Source organism: Lolium perenne, chromosome 4, assembly GCF_019359855.2.
Source record: "Lolium perenne isolate Kyuss_39 chromosome 4, Kyuss_2.0, whole genome shotgun sequence".
Lineage (NCBI taxonomy): Eukaryota > Viridiplantae > Streptophyta > Magnoliopsida > Poales > Poaceae > Lolium > Lolium perenne.
The window spans coordinates 108,005,560-108,021,006 of record NC_067247.2 but is presented as its reverse complement, the minus strand read 5'-3'; the positions used below and the strand labels follow the sequence as shown (position 1 = coordinate 108,021,006).

The following is a 15,447-nucleotide window of genomic DNA, read 5'->3' as shown; positions in this document are numbered from 1 at the left end:
GTGCACTAGTACGTATTAGCTAGCAGCATGTTAATCTCTTCCCTTAAGACACTATCAATTACCATCAGCCATTAGATTCGAGCCATATTGATGGTTAATTTTGAGGCAGTCCCATCCATCCTGATCAAAAGAGATTAACTTGCATTGCTGCCAATGAGATAAATTTTGTTTGCTTGCAAAGTGAGCCACCAAATAGTTTAACGAGCATAAGTAAACTTTTATTTATTATTTTCTTCGAAGAACTAACTCGAAAAGAAAACATGCTACTTGATCGTGTTTACTTTTAATTTGCTTGTCTATCCTGATTCCTGAGCCGTCCATCCACGCATGCACCCCTCTGCATGCATAGGAAGAATGAACTCGTAATCGTTCTGGATCTCATCTTCTTCTCAGTAGGGTCCGAGGAAGCCGAACCCCTGCTGCATCATCATCTCCATTCCGGCGCCGGCGAACCCCGGCGACGGCGGCGGCATTGCCATCATCATCTGTTGTATCTGCATCTGCATCTCAATCCCTGCGCCGTCGTTGTTGGCGCCGCCGTTGGTGCTGCGGCCGAACTCGAACCCACCGTTATCGGCGCCGACGCCCATGGCAAGGAAATGCTGCTGCGGCGCCGGCAAGGGCACCATGTTGGAGCGGGCCCTGGCCGCCATTGCATGGCCGTGATTGAGGGCGTCCTGGAGCACCTGGTTCGCGCGCGCGGCGACGGCAGCCTGCACCTCCGCCAGCGCCGCTGCGAAGGCCATGAGCTCCTCCTCTCCCATGTCGCGGACGTCGGCCTCCAGCCACGCCGCCACGGGACTCGCTTCCGCGCGCTGCTTCGCCATGGCCTCCTCCACTCGCTCCTTCCGCGCCTTCTCTGCGTCCAGCTGCGCCCGCAGCTCCCCGTACTGGCGGTTCAGCTCCACGAGCTGCTTGTTGTCTTCTCCGGCGCCAGAAACTCCTCCTCCGGCTGCCACCCCGGTCGGAGCGAAGCGCTCGAGGATGGCCTCGACGGAGGGGTGGCCGAAGGAGAAGGCCTTACCGGCGGGGGAGAAGACGACGGCGGCCACCTCGGCGCCGCACAGGATGGCCAGCTCACTCGCCTTCTTGAACAGCCCGGCGCGGCGCTTGGAGAAGCACACCTGACGCGCCTCCTCGCTCTCGATGCGACGGATCTCGATCTTCTGGCGACCCATGCTCGTGCGGCGACGCGCCATTGCAACACCTGAAACCTTTCTGAATCGGGGGAGGAGAGCTAGACTAGGATAGGATAGGCAGATCTCTGTCTCTCGCTAGGTCTCGTGTTTATATAGCAGTGGATGAACAATGGTTGAGGTGAGCCTTTGCACTCCTCATGCTGAGTTGGAATGGCAATTCATCATGGTGAATGCTCCTCTCCCTCCTCTCTCATGCATAGCTAGTTCTTTGCTGGTGGAATCGCAGCAATGGGGTGGTGAATGCGATCGAGCTAGCTAATGGGTTTAATGGTAATTCATGGATTACTATTCAGGGGAATGTTTCAGTTCATGCTAGCTCATACTACTACACATTAGGATGTTCATTACTCGACTCTTCATGGGATTCCTTTTTAATATGGAGATTTATAAGTAGCAATGCTGCCTTGTTGGGTGACAACCCTCACGTGTGTGTTTTTAGCTACCCATACATTCGTGCATTGCTTTATTTTGAGTTAAGTTTATTGAAATACTACCCCCGGTTTACAGGTTCTACGCGTATCCTAGATATTCAATTTAACCAACGTAACACAAGATATAGACTACAAAATATATATCATTGAAAAGTTCAAATGTTGTACTTTTAAATGATATAACTTTTTTAGTGTAAATTTTATATTATATTGATCAAACTAACGATCTTGAAATACGCGTAGGCCATGTAAACCGGGACGGAGGGAGTACTTGTTAATGTTTGCCGCATGTCATCTCACATTCATGGCAATTAATATTATTGCTTGGATATATAAAGATATATGGGATTCATTTGCCTTTTATCACCATATGCCTTTCATATACCTAGCTAGTCTTTTGCCTTCACCTTTTTTGTTATTTATTTTTTCAAAATGATTTATATGTGTCTTCTTGTATCTTCTTGTACATCATTGTCAACTTAACATGCCACACTTTTCTTGTATGAATTGAACTAAATTAAGGAATGCCCGTATCAGAAATAGCTAGTGGAACATATGTGTAGGCGCACCCATTTTTTCAAAACTTAAAAATGCCATTTAAAGTTTAAAAAAATTGAAATAATTTTTTTGCATGTACATATTATCTTGGTACTTACTTGTGCCAGTTCTCAAGAAAAAATACGATCGTATGCAACCTACATAAAAAATCAAAATGTGTAAATGACACTATAATGATTGTATTTGTACTGTTCAAAGAAATACAAATTACAATTTTCTCGTTTTCGTGTAGGACACATATGGTCATATTTTTTTACTTGAGAATTGGCATGAGTAAGTATCAATAAAATATGTACATGTAAACTTTTTATTTCAAAATTTTCTGAAATGACATTTTAAAAAAATGAGTGCGCCTACACCCTTTTCTACAAATCCGTGTCGATGCACGAATGCCAATCTTGAATATTGGTATCTGAAATTACATGCATGTGTGTGATCGAGAAGACAAAATGATAACCTGTTAGAAATGGCTTAGTTATTGCTAACTTTTGGTTCAACTACTGTTGTCATCTCATCGGGAGATAAGGAGGTCTAGTGTATGTATGATACTAACAACTTTATTATGTTACTGTCGAACGGCTTATAAGCCAAATGCACGACATTAGGGGTGTCGAGAGAGCAAATAGAAGATTGGCGCTTTCTTGTCGGAGTCGATTGCACGCAAAGGCCTTTCGTACTAGCGAATGAAACCTGAAAATGCCCGAAAAAATTGAACTTATGAATTTTTGTACTTGTGCGGTGAATTGAAATTTCAGGTTATCCATTGATAATATATCTACAACCATCTCAGCACAGTATAGGAATGTGGGAGTCAATTACTCAACCAGCTCATGGGAAGGTGGTTTATATTACTTGTTGGCATCACATCATAATTGCTTCTCCCATGGTAATATAGGGGATGGTGTTTTATTACTTGCTTGTTGGGTGCCATCCCATTGGAACATTAAGGTTGGTTTATATTGCACGCTGACACTTCATCACATGTTAGTGGGGCAGGGGTCAATTACTACTTCCATCTCATCGTAATCTATAAAGCGCTATTAAGTTAATGGCAAATATGAGACTCGAAAATATTGTTCAAATATTTATAGGGAAATAATTGTGCAAGTATTAAGTTGGTGGGTTTTCTTTGAGTGGATCATTTATGTGGATGTGGAATGGGCCACATTCAAGTAAAGCCTGGTAAGTTGGTGGGCCTGGTCTGTTTTCTTTTGACTTATGGACATGTACAGCTCCGCTTTAAAAAAATACATATTGCCCCTTGTAAAACACACACACACACACACATACACAGGTATATTTATATGTATGTATTTTCGATGAAATATGTAGACATATTCTTAGATTTAAAAAAAAGACATGGACATACTGTGTGAATTAGTGTATATATGGACCGTTTGCTAAAAGAAATAGCGTACATAGATGAACATGTCCCCAAAGAAAGACACCTATGAACATGTGCAATGTACTGAATGGTCCAGACATTTATCTCTAGAAATCATATGCCAAGAGTAAAGAAACATGTCAAGAGAGACAGACACATGTTTTTCGCATCAGTGGTAGCAAACTTTCTTTATTACGTTGTTTATCTACGGGCACAATTTTTTGTGCAAATTGTTCATCTTCACTAATTCATGTACTAGTATGTATGTGTTTTGTTTCTTAAAAGTTCATTTTTTTCTAGGGGACACATTAAGCGTTTTTAGCGGCACATAAAGTTGTAGAGAATTAGTCAATCAAAAGGACACAAAGCTAGCAGCCTAGCCCATTAGCCTACTATATATATATGCCCTGGCTAAATGCAGTCTAGCCCATTACAAAAAAAAAAAGTTGAATGACTCGAGTTGTACTTAGAGTTGTGATCGATCTAAAGTTTTAGCTATTTAGAGGACACCCACAATATTTATCAAGATTGGTTTACATCGAAAACGAAAAGGTGGATGGTGTTTTGGTTAAGCTCAAGGCGGCCACGTACAGACTACTCCCTCAGTTCCCCTAAACCAGAGTTAATTAAAAGGAAACGGAGGGCTCATGGTCTGAACTTCGGTTCCGAGTACCAACGCAGGATAAGTTCAAGTGTAATATGATGCTCTTGTGTACGTGGCATATATATTCATGCATATCTGTGCATGCATCCAATTCTCTTGAGATGATTAAACACGTGTCCGCGGACACAATAAAATAACCCCAGGCCTGTAGTTTTCAGCACTTGGTTTGCAAAAGCAACAACTCTTTCTGAAAAAAAAAACACAAAACGTTATAATCTTCTAGAAGTCAGAAGCTTGGCGCTCGTGTAGACAGTGACGGCTGCCGACCTACCCATCCAGCCGGCTGGACAAACCAAATTGCAAACCGCCACAAAGATCAGGTATTAAGACTAATTAAGGTGGAGTAGGGTGAGAGACGGAGACAGCAAGTCGATGGAGTTCAAGCATCCTTCATCCTTGTCACGAAAACCACAAATACCACGGGCCAATGTTCTCATTTGATTCCCGGCCGTGAGACTATTTTCTTTCTTTTCTCCTTTTTCTTTCTTCAATTCTTCATATCTATCACATCGAATAATCTCTGCCGGGTTTAAAAAATGTTCGTTTTACTTCTTTTTTTGACGGACGCGGTGGACAGACTAACAGCGACGTGCGTGATGGGAGCAGCGACTTCCTATCTAATCTGACTGTTTTCTCTTAGAAAAAGAAGCAGGTGTCCCGTTTTAGTGGCCATCGTTCTTTCAGTTTTCTCCTGTTATATCAGGAGAGTGGTAGTGGAGCGCTACCTAGCTCGTGATCATGCTGTCCTGTTGGTCAAACTAGGCGAAAAACTTGTTCCGAGATCGATGGTTGTCGATCGCGCCACGCCATGCATCGCAGGACTGACAAGCGTCGTCATCGTCACGATTCAGTTTACTGCTATATTTCTTGCTTAAGTTCAGGTTAAAGTTATTTTCCATAAAGTGGTTCAGGTTTAAGTACGGTCCACTCCTGTCTCGGTGTAACATGCTTACTGGTTACTACTCCTTCCTCCCAAGAAAAAGCTCAATATATATATGCTAGTTGCTCCGTTAATTTCATAATTTGTGTCATGATTTTAGTTCAAATTTATACTAAAACTACATAATAATTACTATCTCCATTTCAAGGAATAAAGCGCACGCGTATTGTAAGACGAACTTTGATCATACAAATTGAGCAACAAAATCTTGATTATATTATATGGAATTAGTATCGTTCAATTCGTATTGAAGAGAACTGTTTAATGATATTAATTTCATACAAACAATTTTTATCTATTTGAAGTAATTCTTGGACAAACAAAAAGCTTGTAAAACGAGGACGTCTTATTCCTTGAAACAGAGGTAGTATGAAGGAGGTAAAACATTTCGAATTTTAGATCCAATTCATTCCCAAGCCACATGTTTACTTGGACAAGGAATGCGCTACACAAGCACTGTTCAGGCGATGACGGTGTTTGAACACTGTTCTCTTCTTGGAGGCGTCGTTTTTTTGGAGAGTCTGTAATTCAGGTGTTGTCATAGCGGTGGATGTATTGCTGTTGTTAGGCCCGAGATACTGTAGCGGGACTTGTTTCTTAGTTTTCTTTTCTTTTTTTGGCTGTGTGCATCCGTAGTGCCATTAGGGTGGTGCGTTGTTGCAGATACTGGATGTAATTGATATCTCTTGATATTAATATATTCTCTTTATCGAAAAAATGCGCTACACAAGCTCGATCATATGCTGCACAGGAGATTTCTTTGACTTGAAAGCAACGGCTATGTACTCCGTGTTAATTCGCTGCGATACCTGCAGAGACACGTGCCGTGTTTGCTCCTGAAATGGGAAAGGCCGAAACTTGCTTGTGCCTTTCACCGTCCCTCCAATGTGGTTCTTCGTCATCACACGTCCGGCTAGCTCCGGCCACTTCTATCCAAACTCGCAAGTCCTTGTCCCTCCTCGCAAAGAAAAGCACCAAACGCACTAGAATAGCCAAATCGTTCGGACCTCCCCATCATCCAAATCGCATCCCGTCTCCTCCTTGCACACGTACCATAATACACCCCCAGCTGGAAACCGTGTTTCCCATTCTTCAACTCTTCCCTGGGTGCGTGTGTGTGTGCGTTCGAGTGTGTGGCCTGAAAGCTCTGCTTTGGTGCCTCGATCATGGCGGACTCGCGGCTGCTGGCCGTTGCTCTGCTGGTCGCCGTGGTCGGGTTTCCTGCGGCCGAGGCGCTCGGGGTGAACTGGGGCACGATGGCGTCGCACCAGCTCCCGCCCAGCACCGTGGTGCGGATGCTCCAGGACAATGGCATCAAGAAGGTGAAGCTCTTCGACGCCGACTCCGGGCCGCTCGAAGCGCTCGCCGGCACCGGCATCGAGGTCATGGTGGCCATCCCCAACGTCATGCTCGACATGATGACGGACTACGACACCGCCAGGGAGTGGGTGCACAAGAACGTCAGCGCCTACAGCTTCGACGGCGGAGTGAACATCAAGTGAGTAAAATTAACTACTCCTCTATGAACTACGATGATGATCATCTTCTTTCTTTCTCTTTAAATTCAGAACCTCAGATGCAATTGATCCCTCTGTTTCTCTAAGTCATGATGTTGATCGATGTTGCATCAGCTGTCATCTCGCAATTAATTGCAGTTTCCATTCCACCGAAATGATTATCGTTTTCAAAGACTTAAATTGATCACTTCCTCCTCTGAACCTTGTAGTTTGTGTGTACATGTCGTCAGTACTCCTGTCCTGATTACAGATTTCTACTATTTCTTTTTCGAAAGCTTGGGATTCTAGTAACCTATCCAAAATCTTCTCTGGGTTTCATAATTTACAGTCGGTGCTTAAAGTACTTACCATAGGTAAGGTCTAGGATGATGTGGATATCCTGTCAGCTGATTCATCCGAAGCTTTCCTGTCAGCAAAGTGGCAGCCTTGCATCGGCTAGTTTTTATAGTTGCAAGATAAAGCTACCCCTAGTGCATTTGCATTTGTCCTGTCCAGTTGATGTCTCAAGATTCTAACTTTCGGTACTTATCTGCAAAGTGTGTTTTGTGGCTGAAAGTTTGAAAATGATTTGTCATGCACACTAGTGACCCAACAAGGATCATCCCCACTGAATGATTGTGGCATAGAATAGGGAATAGATTAGTTATCTTAAAGCATGGCACACTTGATCTAATTGCAGTGGCCCATCTGGCCCCTAGTAGACATCCACCAAGTCTTCAACAGCATTTTTTTACGACATGGCCACGAACTGCTTAATGGAAAGTTCTAAAGAACCGTTTCAAAAAAAAGAAAGTTCTAAAGAACTGCATTCTTCAAATGATGGTCATCAGTTGGAGAAGAATCTTTACATGAGAAAATTATGCAATTTGTCTTGGCCTGCATCATGCCTGAAAATGTGTTGACAGATAAGTTAGCCATCAAAATATGTCTCTGACTAACAGCATCAGCATATTTCTCTCGCTAACAGTACTTTGTGTACAACTTGTTGGGAATAATTTAGATAACCATTGGGTGAAAATTAAATTAAATTTGCATTTCCCTGCAGATATGTAGCCGTCGGGAACGAGCCGTTTCTGTCGTCCCTGAATGGCACGTTCCTGAACGTCACGTTCCCTGCCCTGCAGAACATCCAGCGCGCCCTGAACGACGCTGGACTCGGCGACAAAATCAAGGCCACCGTGCCGCTGAACGCCGACGTGTACGAGTCCCCCAAGGACACGCCGGTGCCGTCGGCTGGGCGGTTCCGGGCGGAGATCAACGGCCTGATGACGGAGATCGTGCAGTTCCTGAACCAGAGCGGCGCGCCGTTCACGGTGAACATCTACCCGTACCTGAGCCTGTACGGGAACGACGACTTCCCTCTGGACTTCGCCTTCTTCGACGGCACGACCAGTCCCGTGGTGGACACCGCCACCGGCATCAGCTACACCAACGTGTTCGACGCCAACTTCGACACGCTGGTGTCGGCGCTGGCGGCCGCCGGCGTGGGCGGGCTGCCGGTGGTCGTCGGCGAAGTGGGCTGGCCGACGGACGGTGACAAGCACGCCACCGCCGCCTACGCGCAGCGCTTCTACGCGGGGCTGCTCAAGAAGCTGGCCGCGAACGCCGGCACGCCGCTGCGGGCGAACCAGTACGTGGAGGTGTACCTGTTCAGCCTGATCGACGAGGACGTCAAGAGCATCGCGCCGGGCAACTTCGAGCGGCACTGGGGCATGACGCGCTACGACGGCCAGCCCAAGTACTACATGGACCTATCGGGCCAGGGGCGGAACACGGCGCTCGCCGGGGCGCGGGGCGTCGAGTACCTCCCGCGGGAATGGTGCGTGCTCAACACCAACTCGCCGCCGAACAACATGACCATGCTCGGCGACAACATCGGCTACGCCTGCACCTACGCCGACTGCACCTCGCTCAGCTACGGGTCAACCTGCAACGGCATGGACGCCGCCGGGAACGCCTCCTACGCCTTCAACGCATACTACCAGGTGTTCGACCACGACGAGGAGGCCTGCGGCTTCGAGGGCCTCGCCGTCCGCACGCGCCTCGACCCATCCACCGGCACCTGCAACTTCACCATACAGCTAGAGACAACCTCCGCCGCCGGCCCTAGCTCGCCGCCTGCCACGGCCACGGCCGTTCTGTTCTCGGTTCTTGCAGCCATGGCGGTCACGCTGATCTGATTGCCAACGACATGTCTTGATTTGTCCGAGTAACTAACAGCAGCAGCAGCTAGAGGTTACACTCGTAGATGATTTTTTGTTTGTATACGTGGTATTTCGTGTTTGGTCAGATTGTCAGAGGTGTTTGCTAGAATGCTAGTGTGATCATCTGCATCCCTTGGATTCCTAGGGTTCTATACTTGTATATCTGTAAGTTCAGAGACTGTTCATCAGAGACGGCGCTAACTCAGTGGTAGCTCTACTCCACGATCTTCTTCGCCAAGTGTCAATCGTCAAGTTCGCTGTGCGTGCTCTGTTGCACCGTGTGTCGACTGTCCAAGAGGAGACAGCGCTGCTGGTCGCCTCCCAACTTCCAAGAACGACTGGACAAGACCATCAGAACAGCTGCTAGCAAAGCCTGCTAGAGAGTTCTGACTGGTGCGCCATATATAGTCCGTCAACTTCGTAGGCTCTTTTTTTAGATAAAAGGCACTGAAGTGCCCGACTTTGAATTAACAAAGCCAGCAGCGGCGAGAACGATACATAGTGCTGAACCCAGCTTACAAAACGACACCACACACCCACACGAACTACCGAAGAGGCTACAGCCGGAAGTGCGACCAAGGAGCTCAGCCAAAGCGCCTACGAGGACTCGAAGAAGAGCTGGAGTCTACAGTGTCGGGCCGGAGCTCACCCTAGAGCGAGCCATTTTTCACGCGCGCCTCAACAACACTCCTTCGTCGCAGAAGCGCCACCGGAAGCCGACCACCACCGGGGACCGACCCGCGTTGCTATTAGACCGAGAGGTAGCACCAAGGAGGCTCGACCAGGGGAGGGCACGGAGCAAGCCTTGCCGATGATCGCCGAAGAACCACCTCCGTCACAACCATCAGAGAGCCACGTGTTGTGGACTCCAAGACGATGTCTTCAAGAAGAGAACGACACCGGAGTGCCGCCACCGCCCGATCCGAGGATCTAGGGTTTTCACCCGGAGCCTGTAGATGGATAGAGAGAAGCCCCAATCGACGCCTTCAGGAAGGTCACGGCGTTCGCGGACGTCGCCGTCGTGGCCCAAGCGGGCAAGGGTTACCCCTCGGCAAAATCCCTCCACCATCTACAGATTGGACCAACCAGAAGGTCAGCCCACCACCGCACCACGCTGCTCGCCGGCGCCACGCCGCCCTCACGGCCGTGGACACTGGCCAGCACCCGAGCTTCTGGCACGCCCGCCAACCAACAAGCTCCCACCTTCCAGGGCCGCCGCCCCGGCGTCCAAGCGCACACACCTCAGATTGAAGAAGGAGACACGGCCCTGCCGCGAAGAACCCGAGACGAGAGGCGGCGAGGGGGGTTTCCACCAGCCAGATCGGCGGCCAGCAGCCCCCTGGCTGCCGGCGGCCCTCGGATCCGGGGTAGATCGGAGCTCGGAGTGCCCAGAGGCCCCTGCCCGGCCCGAGCCCACCCGCCACGCGCGCCTCCACGACCCGTCGGGTCGCCCCGCCGGCGCCGCCCCGGGCCGTCTTCCGCCGGAGGAGCGTCCGCGCGCGTCACCAGCCGCCGGGGAGGAACCCGAGAGCCCCGCCCCGCGACGGGTGCGCCGGGAACACGAAGCCACCACGCCGCCACCGCACGACCACGCCACGGCGCCCTCGACCAGCGCCGCCGCGCCCCGCCGACCGCCGCAGCCCGTGCCACCGCAACCGAGCGAGAGGGGAGAGAGTCCCCGCCGCCGCCGACGCCCCCGAGGCTTCGCCCCGGCGCGCCCTCTGGCGGCGGCGAGGGAGAGGACAGGGGAAGGGGAGTCCCGGCGGCGCGCGAGTTAGGGTTTCGCCCTGCCGCTCGCGGGAGCGGGCAGGGACGAAACGGTCCGACCTGAGGTATGGTCACGTCGTAGGCTCTTAGCACTTCGGATCAAGACCCATCCCTCAGCCACGCCACCACGTGTCGCCTACTCGCGTAGAAGTATTGTGTGGAGAGCTGAAAGCTTGAAGAAACCACAACCATTTTTCAGCTAAAATCGTGCACGCGTAAGCAAGCCGTTCGTCAACGCAGTCCGTCAGCTATGATAAGATCTTCTTTTTTCCTGTACCAACAGCCACGATGTGACCGCTTGCTGGTACCAGACCTGCCTAGTTGCGTACATGATCACTCGTTCTTGGCAGGTTGATCGGCGGGCGCGAGTAGTCAAGTAGGGAGTGATAACTTGATTAGAGGTTACACGAAACCATACAAATCGACAGGAGCTGTTGTTTGTTTCAGTGCAGATAGGTTACCTCGGCCTGCGCCACCTGGATGGCTGGAGGAGCCCTTCACCGTGACAAAACTCAAAGATATCGTCGTGTCTGAACTTCAGAGCATCTCCACCGGCGGCCCGATAGCTTTTTGGGCGCCAGCCTCGTTTTTGGGCTCGCACCGGAGCATCCCAAATGGCGCTGGCCATTTTTCGAGCCCAATAGAATCGCCGGTATTCCCGTGCCGGCCCCTTCGCCAATGGCACGAATCGGGCGTGCCGACGCCTCGCGGAACGACGGTTTTCGCGGGTGGGGGGCGCCTTGTCAGCGAGAGAACGCGGCGGTTCGCATCGGTCGCGACGCGGGAAGGTTGGTCGTCATCGTTTAATGGCCTCCCGCGCGGAAACCGAGGTGGCCACGAGAGCAGCGACTGGCCACGCGGCAGCCAGTCGGCGTAAATGTGGGTAGTTGCCGCCGCTATATAGTACGTACGCCGTCCACACCGCCGCTCCATTCTCTCCTCTCCACCACCGCCGCTCCATTCTCGCCGTTCCATTCTATCCTCTCCACCACCATCGCTCCCTCTCCACAGCAAAATGTTGCGCCGTCTGAAGACCACCTACTCGATGCTTGGCCTCAACGGCCGCGCGATGCTTCCGCCACCACCGCAGCCGCAGCCGGAGGCCGACGCCGACAACAGCACCGACGAGGACGCAGACCCACGGTTCGCGGCGTGGGACGAGGTCTACGTCGCAGTCGCGGAAGAAGAGGCGGCGGAGGAGGCAGCGCAATCGGGACAGTTGCCGCAGGCACCCGCCCACCCGGAGCAGGCGGCGATCCTCGCGTCACTGAAGGAGCAACGGTACAAGCGGTTGATGGAAGAGGAGGACGAGTTCATCAACGACGTGAACCTCCAGCACGGCCTCGAGATCTCGCGCCAGTGAGCAGCCACGGAGGAGGCGGGACGCCGCCTCATGGAGGCGGAGCGACAGAAGCTCGCAGAGCTCAACGCTCACCGCCACAACGAGGCGTTCGCCCGCTAGGTGGCGAGGCACGCCGATATCCAAGCTTCTCGGGAAAGGATGGAAGCGCGGGGACAACGCCGCCGGCGAGCCCCTGCGACACCGGCCGCCATGCTCCACCACCAGATGCGCAAAGCTAGGGAGAAGAAGCGGGCACGGACGCAGGCGACAATGGCGAAGAACGACGACGAGGCAGGGCCGTCGAGCGGACCAACCGACGGCCAGTAGATAGGATTAAGTTTAAGTTTAAAGTTGAGGTACCTTTGTATGAACTTCGTATGAATTTCCTATGAATTTCAGTTTTTAAATATTATTTTAAATTTAAAAATCTATCGGGGCCGCCCGTTTGGGGCGCCGGTGTGGGAGCAACGTCCCCAAATAGAGGATGCAGTACCGGCGCCCCCCAAACGGAGGTGCCGGCGCCTATTTAGGGGCTACCGGTGGAGATGCTCTCATGTTGAAAAGGCCCTGGACGGCTGGACCGTCGGTTTAATTAGTTTTATTATTATTATTTTACAAAGAGTGTTGGGGAGATAGTCAAGAATGATCTCATGGTGGCCATAGCCCATAGGCCAAGGGCAGAGGAAACCAATGTAAGTAGAAAATCGTTTTTTTAGAGCTTGAGCTACATAGAGCCTAATTTTTTCCAAAATTTGAAAACAAAATTTCAGAGCTTCAAAACATTCTTTAAAAACCTATACATAGGTAATGATGTGGAATAGCACTCTACCAACATAGTGCAAAATCTCAACCCGAATTACCTCATATTTTGGGCTTAACAAAAAATGAATAAAAAAATCCATCATAATTTGGAGGGTTGAAATTTTGCACTGTTCACAACTTTGCATGTCGGTTTTTTTAACGTTGCTAGAGTACATTGTTTTTTTACATCTAGAACTTCTTGTCCGAGCTTTTTGAAACTTCTGAATGTTGTCCGAGGTTATCGAAATGGAGTTTCAGCTGCTACTCTTGATCATTGTTATCACCTGTGACTGGCATCTAAGTTCATGAAAATTTAGTTCAAACATAATCAGTACATAATTACCGTAAAGCAAATTCTATAGCACGCGAATTAGCTAGGCTTGCATGGGAACCCGAGCAACATGTCTGGCTCGATGATCCCACAGTGTCAGTTGTACCTCTACTTATCAAGGATGTAACTTCTGCGCTTAATGAATAACTACTATATTAAAGGTGAACAACTTCCTTTTTTCTCAAAATTTTGAATTTTCTTTTTTGATTAACCTTGAGCTGATTGATTTCCTGTGATTCTTTTTCTGTGTACCTTCCGGGGCTATGTAGTACTTTTGGGGTGGGCTAGATTTTCATGCAATGTTGCCACGTGCAAGATTCTAGGTGCAGTAGAGCCATGATTCTCCCGATGTCATTTGCTTCCGTGAATTTTTCATCTGATTTACTTCCATCTTTTGCTATATCCAGATCGGTTCATAGAAAAAGAAGATTACTTGATTTTGGATAATTACTAGATACTGGCCAGTATCATAGCCATTCTAAGTTTTTAACGCATCCATGTAAGATGTATCTGTCTTTTACATCTTTTCGATAAAGATCTGTCTTTTACATGATATGGGAAAAAGATGTGATCATGTGAGTCAGCTCTTTCCTGCGTCTTGCCTTCCTAAATTCTTGAACAATTTAGTATCTTCTTATTTGGGTCTAAATTTGTTCGACCGTAACACTTCAGTGCTCTATATGGTGTCTTAGCTCTGAAGTTACACCGGCTGCACTATGAATTAACTCATCAGAATGCTAATGTTACACCTCCACTCAAGTCTTGACTGATTGCAATTGCAGATGCCCGGTGCTTGAGCTATCTAGCATATCATGGACTTCTCTTTTTATTGGGATGCTCTTTAGCATGTTTGCATTGCATGTTGAAGATCAACATGTGTACAGGTACAAATTAATTCTCATTCTTACAACCATGGTTAGTTAGTTTATCTACAATTTCATGGTCGCTACATATTTCTTCAATTGGAGGCTTACGACACTTTTTTATGAGTCTGGTTTTGATGTTCGTCTATCGAATTGACTGCCATTCTGCATCTGAATCAGATGAATATGTCATATATGTATTTAGTCATGTGTTTTCTTAAGAAACTCACAAATTTTCTTTTTTATATGTCATTCCTCTTCTACGATGCCACTGTCTAGGGACACAACACCCCTTTTTAGGCAGAGAGTTTGTGCCTCTGTAGTTGGTGCTAGAATCAAAGGCGACAACACAAACATCTCATGACTCCACTTCAGGACTAAATTTTTTTTATCACCGGTTGATGTTGATCAATGTCCAATACTTTCCCCAGGTTGATGAATATTGTCAATATATACGAATCATATGCAAATTTTTGGTTATTGTCCATAAGGAGCATGGACAACAGACATGGCTTTGACATTCAAACAAAGTAAATCCTATATTCCATTTATTCACAAGTTAATTATATTCATGTTAGTTGGAGATCATTGCAACCTTTCCACTACCTTAGTTCCTGTTGGAAGAGTTCTCAAATAAGATGGTTGGGCTATTTTAGTAACAGCTGACACTAGCTAGATATTTCTAACCAAGGGAAATTATTGTCGAGAAGAGGCTTCACGACCAACCAGCTCTACACAGTTGAATCGGCTTTGATATTTCCTAGACTCCCAAAATTTGACCCAATGATATGATAATTGTATTTCTTTACATCAACTGAGTTATCTGATCCTATCAAGCATCCTATCGTATGCATCACTTTACCACAAAATCTGAGGTAATGACTGCTAGGAAGTTAGGCCTGTCACGTGTGTGCGTGAGTTGTAACCCCACCGGCCGAATTATAAGGCTAGAGTGGTTATCTAGATTATGTTCTAGATCCTTCCTTGTAACAAACCATGTATATCCCTTTTGGAGTTGTTAGGTTAAACTCCCTATATTAACATGCAAGGTGTGCTCCGAAAGGGGTAAGACACTTTAACCCAAACTTTCACATGGTATCAGAGCTATCCCTCCTAAAACACATCTAGCGACAAAGCCTCCCCTCGCCGCCGATCCCATTGTCGTCGTGGTGAACAGACAGATGCCATAGGATGGCTTAAGTTGGGGCCGAATGGGCGCTAGAGTATTCGGGTGAGGGTTTTGGTAAGGATGGGATGGATTCCGGATGGATCTCCTAAGAACTTGGCCTTGGCCAGAGGTAGAAGGAGAAGAACACTAGAGCTTTCTCCCCTTCAGATCTTTCTATTTATTGATCACAAGAGGTTACAGGTTTCTGGATACCAGATAACATATGCCCGCGATGGGGTGTGCCTCCTCTCCTTATATAGGGGAGAGGGTGGCTTACA

At 48.3% G+C, this 15,447-nt stretch overlaps 2 protein-coding genes across 2 annotated transcripts; one reads left to right on the top strand and one right to left on the bottom strand.

The window, feature by feature from the left end:
• Positions 1–256: 256 nt before the first annotated feature.
• LOC127348563 (agamous-like MADS-box protein AGL61) lies at positions 257–1,232 on the bottom strand. Its single transcript, XM_051374550.1, has one exon. It carries the CDS (start codon positions 1,197–1,199, stop codon positions 390–392), a length of 810 nt encoding a protein of 269 aa, XP_051230510.1. The 5' UTR covers positions 1,200–1,232; the 3' UTR covers positions 257–389.
• A 4,974-nt stretch (positions 1,233–6,206) lies between these two features.
• LOC127293592 (glucan endo-1,3-beta-glucosidase 8) lies at positions 6,207–9,135 on the top strand. Its single transcript, XM_051323237.2, has 2 exons — positions 6,207–6,674; positions 7,739–9,135. Exons 1-2 carry the CDS (start codon positions 6,343–6,345, stop codon positions 8,871–8,873), a joined length of 1,467 nt encoding a protein of 488 aa, XP_051179197.1. The 5' UTR covers positions 6,207–6,342; the 3' UTR covers positions 8,874–9,135.
• The last annotated feature ends 6,312 nt before the right edge of the window (positions 9,136–15,447 follow it).